The sequence below is a fragment of the Eptatretus burgeri genome, chromosome 6 (assembly GCF_056783735.1).
Source record: "Eptatretus burgeri isolate ZD-2024b chromosome 6, Ebu_testis_v1, whole genome shotgun sequence".
Taxonomy (NCBI): domain Eukaryota; kingdom Metazoa; phylum Chordata; class Myxini; order Myxiniformes; family Myxinidae; genus Eptatretus; species Eptatretus burgeri.
The window spans coordinates 22,885,869-22,898,368 of record NC_140966.1 but is presented as its reverse complement, the minus strand read 5'-3'; the positions used below and the strand labels follow the sequence as shown (position 1 = coordinate 22,898,368).

Genomic DNA, 12,500 nt, shown 5'->3' with positions numbered 1-12,500 from the left:
AGCCAAGCTGTCCAGAGACAAACACCGCATGCATGTGTCCGGAGACAAACACCGCCCGGAGCCAAGCGGTCCGGAGACAAACACTGCTCGTCCGGACATCAATACCACCCAGACACGTCCGGGCTCCGGAGACAACCACAGTCCAAAGATAACCACCATCCGCATATGACCAGAGACAGAGGCAGAGACAGAGAGAGGGGGGGGAGAGAGAGAGAGAGAGAGAGAGAGAGAGAGAGAGAGAGAGAGAGAGAGAGAGAGAGAGAGAGAGAGAGAGAGAGAGAGAGAGAGAGGAGGGGGTGGGGGAGGGGAGAGTGAGAGTGGTGTGGGAGAAGGGTGCCACACTGTATTGGGAGGAGAACAAGGATGGGACAAAGAGACTTTATGAACGAGAGAGAGACACACACACACACACACACACACACACACACACACACACACACACACACACACACACACACACACACACACACACACACACACACACACACACAAAAAAACACCCACACACACAAGCTTGGCCAATATCGGCAATTTTTCAGGTTCGGTAGGTTGGAGTCAGTGTGATTACGGACGACAGTACGTACTGCATTCAACCCAAACACCGTGAGTAGCTTTCATCAAAAAACAATGTTGCATTTATCTCGACATTTCAAGTGCATGTTCACAAACATTATTCTTTATAAACAGCTGTGTGTGACAGATGGAAAAAAAAATTGGCTCGGTAATCTATAAAACACATTAACACAGCAGATGGCTCGAAAATTGGGTGATATTTCATAACTCGCTCAGGAAGACGGAGCATGAGCCACTCGCTCGGGATGACGGAGCATGACTCACTCGCTCGGGAAGACGGAGCACGAGCCACTCGCTCAGGATGACGTGGCATTGCAAAAGCATCACAGTGAGTGAACGATTCACTCAGAATGACATCCCGCAGTGCCGCTATCGACTGTAGGGTGCTCGGCAAGTGGCTTAAGCACTCAAGCAAGCATTGCAATTAAATTGTTGATAAGGAATGGTTGGCCAGGCTGTGGCTGCATACCATGGAGAATCCCTTTAACTTTAAAGCCGGTTATCATTGCACCTGCAGCAGCTCAAGGAATTAAATTAATTCATTCAAATAATGATTTAATGTCCAAAAGAGTTGCTGTTTCATGAAGAACAACCCTGAAGATATCGCAAAGTTTAACCGCCGGTGAAATAAACAATGCAGATAATCTGCCACATTGCCTGCTCATCTGTGCACGCGTCATGTGATACATTGATTCACGGTCCGCGCAAACGTTATACATATATTTTAAAATGTCCGTTTTTCACCAGATTTGCTTTGATTCCCTGTAGAGCACCTTGTGATACCTCCAAAAATATAGACACAGATCTGACAGACACTATGGGTAAGTCGTCCCGCTGGGGGACAGGGAGTGATGTCAAGCAGTGAATGCAATAAATCATATAGCTCAATAAAGCTGGTTAATTTTGGCACATTCTTCAATCTTTTGTTTACTCAATGTAATTCTCCAAACAGTAGAAAAAGATGTTTAATGCTTTGGAAATTTCACATTTTCTTATGTATATATGGAGAAGGATATATCAGCTGTTTCACTCCCTTGCTTGCTTAAAGAAAATAGGTATACAGGCTTAGTTATAAGACTCCTTATATCATTAAATTACCAAATTTCGACACATTTAATCTGGACGATATCCGATCCTCAAAACCTAAATAATATTTCGATGTTATATTTTAATTATTCCTTGAGACTACATCGTGGAAAATCGTATCATATATTGCATGAAATCGCTCCAAGCTCTGAACTTGAAAACTATAACACTTACAAAAGCGATGTATCCAGCAATTTGTAGCTACGATGAACAGGCATTCGATAATATGTGAGGATAGCAAAAAAAAAAAAAAAAATCGTTAAGAAATCGGTGTGGCCTGTTCCAAGTCAAAGCATGGTTGAGCAGGCTAAAAAAACATGGCAGCTTCAGACCCAAGTGAGGTTACTCAGGAGTCGCCTTATGACCCCAGACAGTGAGGTGGCTGAGGATGTGCTGGATGAAGGATACAATTAAATAAGGCCATTAATTATCTTCAAAAGGGGTGTTTTAATTAACCCAAACACCTAATTTTCACTCATGCACTTCCTTGGAGCTACACACACACACACACACACACACACACACACACACACACACACACACACACACACACACACACACACACACACACACACACACACACACACCTGTAAAAGTTGTGAACGACTTGTGACAAAACAAGGTAAAAGAGTTGGTTCGGTGAGAAGAACAAGCCAATTCGATTTTGATTAAGGTACTGATTCAGATCCGACCTATCAGTGGGATACAAAATTTGAACTGTTCAGCCTGACAGAGGTACGGCTCTTCCGAGTGCCGTTCCGTTTCGCCAAGTGTCACTCTACGAGTGATTTTTAATTTGTTTGTTTGTGTGCATGGGCTGCTTATGTGTGAGGACTTTTTCTTTGATTTCTATACAATTCCACACCCCTTGGCTAACCTCCACCAAAGTTAGCATACTTGCTTGGGGTACCCAGGGTCAGGTCATGGGCATAAAAAAATCTCTCCACAAGGAAATTATCTGTATGTATGTGCATGTACAAATCTGAAAATCATAGAAAAAAAAAAAGAGCCGCTGGCCTAATCTCCACCAAATTTTTCAAACATGCTTGAGCAGTCAAGTGGCTTCAAAATATGTGACACAAAGTGAGGGGGAGGCAGCAATGGCGTTGTGTAACATACCGGCATCCTGCAGATTGGTGCTACTGGCAGGTTTCCTGAGTTCAAAGCCGAACAAGAAGAGAGCCACATTGGGTGACTTGTGTTCCAGTGAACAGAGCAGTAGATTTAATATGTTGGCACGTGTTCCCAGCTCTCCTAATGCAGCTGGCTGGCACTCTGACAAATACACACAGACAAACATAGACATAGACATAAAATTCCCACACAAAAATGATTGAAATTCATTTCCTGCTGAAACATGTTCATGAATAAGAGTTTATAAGCATGGTCAGTTATATACATGTACAAAAAAAAGAAAAAAATACTGATCACATAAGCTGTCTTAAGATCAAATGATTAAAACTTGCAGTAAAATATCCCAACTCTCCGTTTCTCATTTGCGGTGACTTCAACTGTCACAATTTCAGCTGGCTGGGTGGTGGCTCAAAAACAACCAGCCATGGCAATGCAGCAACTCTGTGGGCCTGAACTAAACTGTTAACTTCTCAACCCATAGTCTCCAACTAGTACGTCCTCTCTCATGGACAACCAATGACAAACTTTCCATCCAATTTCTCTTGTTCCTCTCCTGCCGGCCCTGGTGGCTCTTATCACTTTCTCATCAAGGCTCATATCTCTCTGGCTACTGTAAGGGACCAACTCAAATGATGCAGAATCGTGCTCTTGGCACAGGCCAACTGAAGGGGACATCAATCTGTCCTCCCACAAAAGGATTTGACTGCCACCTCTACCAGACTCCGTGTCTTTCTCAGTTGATTAGGCAGATAAAGTTCTGTCTGGCTTTGACCTGTTGTCTATTTCAGTAATGAGCCCAGATAGCAAGAGTGCCCATGTACCCAGATCCTGCTCCTTTGGCCACTTCCCATAGATCTGGAAGTCAGAAAACTTCCCTCCAGATGACAAAAAGGGTGCAAAAACAGATCCTGTAAACTACAGACCAGAGAGCTTAGTTTAAATTATAATCAAAGTCATGGATCCAATCCATCATTGCTGCTATCAAGTCTTTCTTGCTTTCAAACAGCCTGATCTCTGACCATCAGCTTGGATTCTGGACATGCTGCTGCTCCTCTCTAAGAAATGGTTGGAGGCCCGAAAACTCAAGATGTCAGGAAGTCTTCTTGGACATCTCTCGGGCATTCGACACAGTCTGGCACCCTGCTTTGCTGGCCAAGCTTTCTGCCTGTGGCATTCAAGGTTGTCTTATTTCCTGAATTTCTGATTTCCTCCACTCACACAGTCAACGTGTTGCTGTCAATGGAGCCTTCTCCTCCCCTCTTCCAGTTGAGGCTGAAGTTCCCCAAAGCAGTGTGTTGGGCCCATTCTTGTTCCTCATCTATATAAATGACCTCTCCGATGTTCTGGAAAACCCGCTCTTCCTTTTTGCAGATGACTCCACACTGTGTCGTACAGTACCCGATCCCACTGCTCAACTGCAGCTGTTTCACTCTCTTCTAATCTGGAATTGATTAGATGCTAGTCTGATAAATGGGTCATGTCCGTTAATCCTGGAAAATCTCAGTCTCAACATGCTGCTCTGGAAGCATTTATTTTGCGCACCCTTCCAGAGACATTTCTTTCGCACTCTTTCCCCCTCCCCCCCACGGGATTCAACTGGGCAGTGCACCACCACCTCGTGTCACTCCCCCCCCCATGCTGACCCATGATTATCATCTGGATTAACGCAGCCTAACCCAACCTTCTTAATGATTGTAGTGTTTCCTACCTTCCTTCTTTCCGTCCTTTAAAATTTTCTTTCAAATAACACTTCCAACAAGAACAATTTCTGTTTCCAATAATGATGCCCAGTCTTCCCATTCTGATAATTTAAAGAGTGCATCAGACATTTGGGATGCTTTCACCCTCATTTTATGAAGGAAAGGAAAGGAAAGACTTTTCCTGAGTCATTTAGTTCAGAAGACGGCAGCATTTGCACATAAGTAACAACCCATAGACATAATGTTACGCCACTCAGGATTTATGCCACTTTACAAAGTTTACCCAAAATAGACCTGGTATCTGCAGCCAACAAATTTGGCCCACTTTCATGTGAGGATATAGATGATTTTCCAACTCCTACAGAGACTGCTTTACCTATAATAAGAGTTAATGAATGTGTTTAATCTGTTAAAAACTCTCCTTTTGAGAAGTTCTCTGAAGATTGTGCTCAGAGCTCAAGTGTTGAACCTGCTGTTATTTTGAAAAATGTTTGCCTTTGATCCGGTCAGATCGCACTTATCGTTGTTGAGCGAAGATCTTTGTGAAGAGTTTCTGGGCCCAGTGAGTGTTTGTAAAACCCAGGCAGATGCTTTTTGCTATTTATGGGGGGGGTTGGTTTTGGTTTTGCCAAGGTTGCTGTGGCTCTCAAGATGGGTTTCTTTCTTCCTAATTATTTTATCTTGTTTTGTTTTCGATCCTTCTGCTGCAGGAACTTCCTTCCTCTTCTCTTTCTATTCTCTTTTCGAGGCCTCCATGTTATCTCATGCGGCAGTACTGTGTGGATTTTGAAGAAAGGAAAGTGGAGTAAAGAAGAAGCGAGAGCTGTGGCGGCGGGTGAAAAAGCGAGTGCGAGGAGTGAGGGAGAAAAAAAAGGCAGGAAATGAATGGAGGATGCACGTCTGGCCTGTGTGATGAGAGACCTGGCCTGTGTGATGAGAGACCTGGCCTGTGTGATGAGAGACCTGGCCTGTAAGACCTCATTAAGGATTGGAATGATCCCTCCGAGGGCAGCCTGTTGGAGGCACTGTCTGTGTTGAAGATACTGAGGCAGAGGAAAGCCTCATTGGGACACGGTCGGAGGGGCGAGCAGAAGCGTTTCCTCCTCCTGAGTGTCATCTGAACCGACTTGAAGCAACGTGTGGCTTCAAGGTGTTGCAGGAATTGCCCCAGTTCATTCGTTGGCAAAGTTTGAGAGCCCTTCCAGAGAGGGAGGGGTGGCGATGAAGCGTCAGCCTTGTGGCCTGTGGCTAGGGCGAGGCCGTTGGAACGTTAACTCAAACAGGCCTGAATTCTTCCTCTTCTTCCCCCCCCACACCCCCCCCCCACCTTTCTCCTTTACACATTATTTTCTTCATATCTCGGCAAATATTCTTTTGTTATTTTGCTTCCCCCCTCCCTCCTTGGGATTAGCTCGGGATACCTGGTGGGCCGTGGAATTGTCTGTCTTGTCCATTTTGTCTTGGTGCCTGTCTGTCCTTGAATCTCTTAATTATTATCGCTGAATATATTTTATGTTCCTTTTTTTGTAACATGGTCCATTCATTGCTTGGTGGTAACATGGTCCATTCATTGCTGTGTTTCGTGTCCTGAGTAAAAATTTGCATTTATTTCTCTGTTTTGAATCTTGTATTGCATTATTGGATTTGCATACGATACTGTGTGTCGAAGAGTGGGGTGTGTGAATTGGCATCAACATTAGGATATTAAGGTCACTCGGTCACATCTGACTGCTGATACAGCGCGACCGCACATGGGGTACGTATTGGTCTCCCGAGAACGTCAATCAGGACCTCCGGAGCAATAGGTGGTACATCAAGCCCTCTACTCAAGGGCTAGGTCGTAACACTTTCCAAACAAAGTTTCTGCCAAACCTCTTCACGTACCTCATGATCATTCGGAACTGTTCCCTGTGACCCCAGTGCCTTGGACATTCCGTTGCCAACAGCCACCAACTCTCACCAGGCAGATTCCAACAAAAGGCTACATCGCAGATCTCCGTGACGACAAAGTTTGAAAAACATCCGGTTTGGGTTCTTCGCACTTGCATGGTGAAATTTGACCTACTCGGTTCCACCTCACCAAAGCTGAGTTTTCTGAACCGAATTTGTCTTATTTTGTGTGCATTACTCGACAATGTGTTGCCGTTTCGTCCCATGCAATATTTCATGTTACTTCTTTTTGTTGTTTTTTTTCCAAGGTCTTCCTCAGATAGAAAGTGTACCCTGCTTAGTCCTGGGAGTATTACCATGTATCTTGCCTCTACTTGCTCAACACTATCACATCCTATTTCCATTTCCTCTACTCGTTTCAAAAAATCATAACAAACAAACAGAAAAAAAGCTTCATGTCACTTAATAATAATTCTCATTTCTATTGAATTTCCTTCTGCTCCTGGTTCTATATCGCCCCCCCCCTTTTCTCGAAACTGAATCTACATTAAAAAAAAAATTAAATGTAAAAACATAGAGGGATGAAGTCTCAAAAAGCCAACCAAACAAGGTAGGAATGACACCACATTATGACACCAGAATCCTCATGGATTACAATGACGACATCTTTTGACATTTTACTTTTGTTGTGGGATTGTGATGGAACAACGTCAAAAGATATCGTGATGCTAAACCAGAAGAAGATTGTGTCTTATTGTGGAATCGTAATGTGGTGTCATTCTTCATCGTTTTTCTTCTTCTTCATTCTTCTTCACCCAGTGGCGTGAAGAGGGGGGGGGGGCGACGGTGCGTTGGCCCCAGGCATCCATTAGATGGGGGCATTCAATCAGAGAAGGAAATAAGATAGTAATTTTAAAATTTCAGCGGTGATAAATCAATTTTTGGAGGCTCATCGCACTGCAGAGGCAGTTGTTAGCCCTTTATTCCTTTAACATGGTGTACCCTTTCTGTCTAGAGAAAATGGTGCTTCTCCCCATCCCCCCACATGCATGTGCATGATGTACGTGGTGCAACCATCAAAAGCAACAAGCAGACGTGGCTGTTCGTTCCTGCGTTTCCTCGAGTCATACCTCGTCTTTTCTTCAGCTTTTTGTGCATCTAGATTCATTCTTTTACCTACTCAGGTCAGTAAATAGCTCTAGAATGGGTGCAACTCCGTTTTTACAGGTTTTTTGGTGATATTTAATGAAATATTTACGTGGGATGTAGTAAGAGTGAAGCCTGGATGATCAGAGGACTGCTATGGCATTTAACCTCAGAATATGAGACATTTATTCCTTAACATGTTAATATTCGAATAATGATACCACTAATTTGCAAGTCTATGATATAAATTGCACAAAATTATCAGTGGAGAATCAGTGTGAAATAATTTGATACGAAGGAACAAAAAAATGAAATATGATTTATCCGTCTGCAACTGACTGATTGTTTACCATTTTCTTCCCATTTTCTCATGCGTCTTATGGTTTTTGAGATAGAAAATGAAATGTTACGAGTATTTCGTGTGCTTATTATTATCGAGTTTCAAAATTATTGCAGTATAGTTTATTCTCCACAACCACGCCGTCTCCACAACACAGCGCCCTCCTCAGCAAACAGCGGAAAAATGCCGTTGTTACGAACTCGCGGCGCAACAGGGGGAGCCACATTCCAAACGGCTGATTTGCATAAACGGATTAAGACGGGCTTTGCCCTGGAAAAGGCCAGCCAATCAGAGGTGAAAGGGGCGGAGCCAGCCTGGGGTGAAGGTTCAGAGGTAAAAGGGGGAAGCGCCGATTTCGGGTAGCAAAACCTCCAACGGCTTCTCCCCTCGGGCTATAAAAAGCACCGTTGGCAACGCACAGGGAGTTGGTGGTGGAGCTGTTATCTATAACAATATTATTGTTTTAATTTTAATGGTTTAATGGTTTTATCTCCAATTAAGATTTTTTGTTCTCTTATTATCTACAAATACAAGAATGAATATTTGTTCAAGAGAAAATAAGCTTGTCTCAGAAGTGTGTAAGTCAGTAATCACTTTGTACATATTTTTTTTTTTTCAGATGTCTCAGATGAAGAAACTTCAACCGAGTGGAGCACAGAACAGGAAAAAAAGAGGGGCAGAGTCGAAGATGAGTCCCATCAAAGAGGGCCATTAGATGCATGGATAAAAAAGTAAAGAAGAAGTAGGAGAACCTGGAGAAGTAAAAGATGATGTGGGTGCAGAGAAGGATTTTTCTGATACGGATTCAGCTCGGTCAGAACATAATACTCTCTCTCCTCAGTCTCGTTGTCAGGATGATGATCCATGTGAAGAAAATAAAGAAGATTTAGCATATTTTTGCAAAGAAGCGATTTTGGCTGTTTGAAGAAACCGATTCCAGATCATTTGAAGATGACAATATTACAACATGGCCCTGAAAGATATCAGAATAAAAGTGGTCCATTTGCTGAGAAGGATGGGAGATCATTTTCCAAACAGTGGTTTGATAAAGTTTCCACAAACGGAGAAATTGTAGAGAGAAAATGGTTGTTGTACTGTCCATATCGGCAAGCATGCGACTGTTTTGTTTACTTTTTGTTTTCAAAGGAGCATTTGTCGTCTGTGTCAAACTTTGGAAAGGAAGACGGTTTCTCCACTTGGAGAAAATTGAATCCAAGAATACCTGACCATGAGAAAAGCCCTTCTGATAGAGCTCACATGAGGGAATACCTGAACCATGTAGTTCGACTCCATCATTCAACTACGATAGATGCTGAACTTCAACAGCAAATGTCTGCTGAAAAGAAAAGATGGAAAGCTATAACTGAACGGATTGTCGAGGTTATATCCTTTCTGGCAAAACAGAATCTGGCTAATCGTGGACATCGAGGAGAAGGAATATCTGGGTTATCAGAGCCAGGGGAGACAGTCAGTGAAAATACAGGAAACTTTCTTGCAACAATCACACTTTTGGCCAAATATGATGACATCTTAGCAAAACACTTGCAGAGAGGGAAAGAGAAACCAAAAAGTGTCACCTACTTGTCCAACAGAATTCAAAACGAAATAATCAATCTTCTTGGTGAAGCTGTCAAGAAAAATATAATTTCCAAAATTAAGGATGCAAAATATTTTAGCATAATGTTGGATTCAACTCCAGATATTGCCCCATGAAGATCAGGTTTCTGAAATTCTGCGTTACGTTCATATTGATGAAAACAAAAAAGTAGAAATAAAGGAGACATTTCTGGGATTTTTTCAAGTCAACAAGAAAGATGCAGTCAGCCTGGTAATTAAAATTCAGGAAAAATTGGAAGAAGACAAAATTTCCATGAATGACTGTCGTGGTCAAGCATATGATAACACAGCAGTTATGGCTGGAGTGAGAGGAGGTGTTCAACAAAAAATTCTTGAAGTTAACCCAAAAGCTGTGTTTGTGAACTGCGAGAACCACAGCCTCAATTTGGCCTGTGTCCATGCAAGTGAGGTGCAACCTGTTGTTGTTACATTTTTTGGCATTCTGGAAAAACTCTTTACTTTTTTTTCTTCATCTACTTCTCGTTGGGAAGTGTTAAAATCTTTTGTCACTCGGACTGTGAAAAGACAGTGCGACACAAGATGGAGTTCCAGCCATGATGCTGTGCAAGTAATCCACGAAGAGTGTGACAACGTTATTGCAAGCCTTCAACACCTGCTGGAAGGAGAATTTTCAAGGGAAACTAAATCTGATGCAGGATCGCTACTGAACTCTATTCAACAGTTCCCGTTTATAGCTTTATTAAATTTTTGGTACTCAGTTTTATCATCAGTGGAGAAAGTCTCAAAACGTTTGCAGAATCCGAAAATGGGGTTCCATGAAGCTTCTTGTGATCTGAGAGGACTTATTCATATCTTGAATTTGAAGAATGATGAAATTATCCACAATGCAATAGATTTAGCCAATGAATATTGTGGAATACTAATTGCACGAACAAGGAGAAGAAGAATAATGCCTGGAGAGTCAGCAAGAGATAGTGGACCGATGGCACAAGAAGAAATGAATAGAGTAATGGTGGAGATTGTGAACAGATTAAAAACTGAAATTGAAGACCGCAGTGTCCGTCTTCAAAGACTCAGTGACCGATTTTCTTTTCTTCTGAACTTGAATTCAGTAGTGATTGAAGATGAACAAGAAAGAGAAATTAAAAAAGGAATGTTCAGACTTTGCAAATTATTATGACAATGATGTGGTTGCAATTCAGTTATATGACGAAATTATTGATTTTGTCATGCTCCTTCGAGCTGGAGGGAATAGAGTTCCCCCTGATCCTAAAGATGCTCTGGAGTCTTTACTGCAGTATGGGAGGGATGTCTTTCCGACGCTGTGTGTTTCATACAGATTACTGCTTACAATCGCATTTTCAGTGGCAAGCTGTGAAAGGTCATTTTCAAAACTGAAATTAATAAAAACATATCTGAGGTCTTCTATGTCACAGGAGCGACTGACCAACCTGGCTTTAATAAGCATTGAAAAAGAATTTCTCACAGCTGATGTAAAAAGTGAAGTCGTTCTGGTGTTTTTGTGACAGGAGGTATCATTTGAGGAAAATAACTTAATAAATTTGATTGATTTATATTAATATCGAATAAAGCGTTTCTTTCATGTTTCATCTGTGTTTATATATTCAAAATATTTTCCTTTCTCATAATATTTCTCAGTATATTAGGCCTTATACTTGAGTCTTTGGGGCATACAATCAAGATTTGCCCCGGGCATCACCAGAGCTCTGCACGCCACTGTCTTCACCCATCACAATCCTACAACAAAAGTAAAATGTTGAAAGATGTGATGGTAATCCATGAGGATTGTGGTGTTGTATTGTGGAATCATAATGTGGTGTCATTCCTACCTATTTTTTTTTTGAGATTTCATCCCTCTATTTTGACATATTTTTTAATGTTTTTTTTTTTGGGGGGGTGGGGGGAATGTGTTAAAGAGTATATAAAGAAAGCAAAATACACATATACAAATTGGTGACATAATATACACACATCAGTGCGTATCACCCACGAAGCTGTAAATATAACTGGAGCGAACCTGCAGCACACTTACGGGGCCAAGCATCCACCATGTTAGAATACCCTTCCCTCAGTAGAACACAAGAAGTACAGGCATAGCTGAGTGTGATAAGCGCTGGACTTCATTGGGTTCCGTTGACAGATTGATTCAAATTTGTTTCCACATTTCCACTTTTGTTTGTAATTCCTTCAGAGCCTTGTAATAGAGCTATGAAGGATTAAACACGGTGTGTTAGATTCTTCTTCTTCATTTTTGAAGGATGGGCATAGTCAAATATTGAAGCTGCGTCACTGCTTCAAAATGAAAATCATTTAAAGAATGCATTTCAACTCTTGTATCTCTTTCACAAATGGTACACATACGTTCTTCTTCTCCACCAAGATACGTCTCTTCTTCTTCAACAGATAATTTTTGAGGTTTTTGTCTGCTCTGCACCTCGTCCACAAAACATCCCCAATCCCCTCACCCCCGCTCATACAGCACAGCGTTTCTCTGCATATTTAACAAGCATTCTAATATCCCATCCCATGATCTTTATCTCCTTTGACAAAGTTAGGAATATGAAATGTGATAATGTGGAAAAAAGCATCCACCCCACCCCACCTCCTCAAAACTTTATGTTCCCCCCTTTCTGTATCCTTCCTCACCCTACCCTCTCAATGCTTTCCACTCACGTACGACAACGTGCAAGACCAGCACTCTTGATCTGCGCATCAAGAACCACTGGACTCCCATCCTTCGAGGCAATGATATCAGGTTTCCTGATACCAGCCAGAGTGGGAATTCTGGAATTTTCAATTACAACGAACCCACACTGCTGGAGCTGTCCAGAAACAAATCAGCACACTTCATCATGCCGTTTGACTCTAGCATTGTGAGTCCTAATGTACGCCTAGGAGACATTATTCAAGGTTTCCTTCACACGACACCCTGCGTCACACCAGCATCCTTCACCTCCAAGCCTCCCGTAGGCGAACATGGATCCAGTGGGGAGCAAATTGCCCCTCACCTTCACCGAATCAACATAGTCTTT

At 42.2% G+C, this 12,500-nt stretch overlaps 1 protein-coding gene across 1 annotated transcript in view; it reads right to left on the bottom strand.

The window, feature by feature from the left end:
• The window catches only part of NUP205 (nucleoporin 205), a 327,963-nt gene that overhangs the window by 141,045 nt on the left and 174,418 nt on the right, over positions 1–12,500 (bottom strand). The window contains exon 22 of the mRNA XM_085884280.1: positions 2,779–2,934. Coding sequence (XP_085740406.1) covers positions 2,779–2,934 — 156 coding nt within the window. The remainder of the gene's footprint in view (positions 1–2,778; positions 2,935–12,500) is intronic.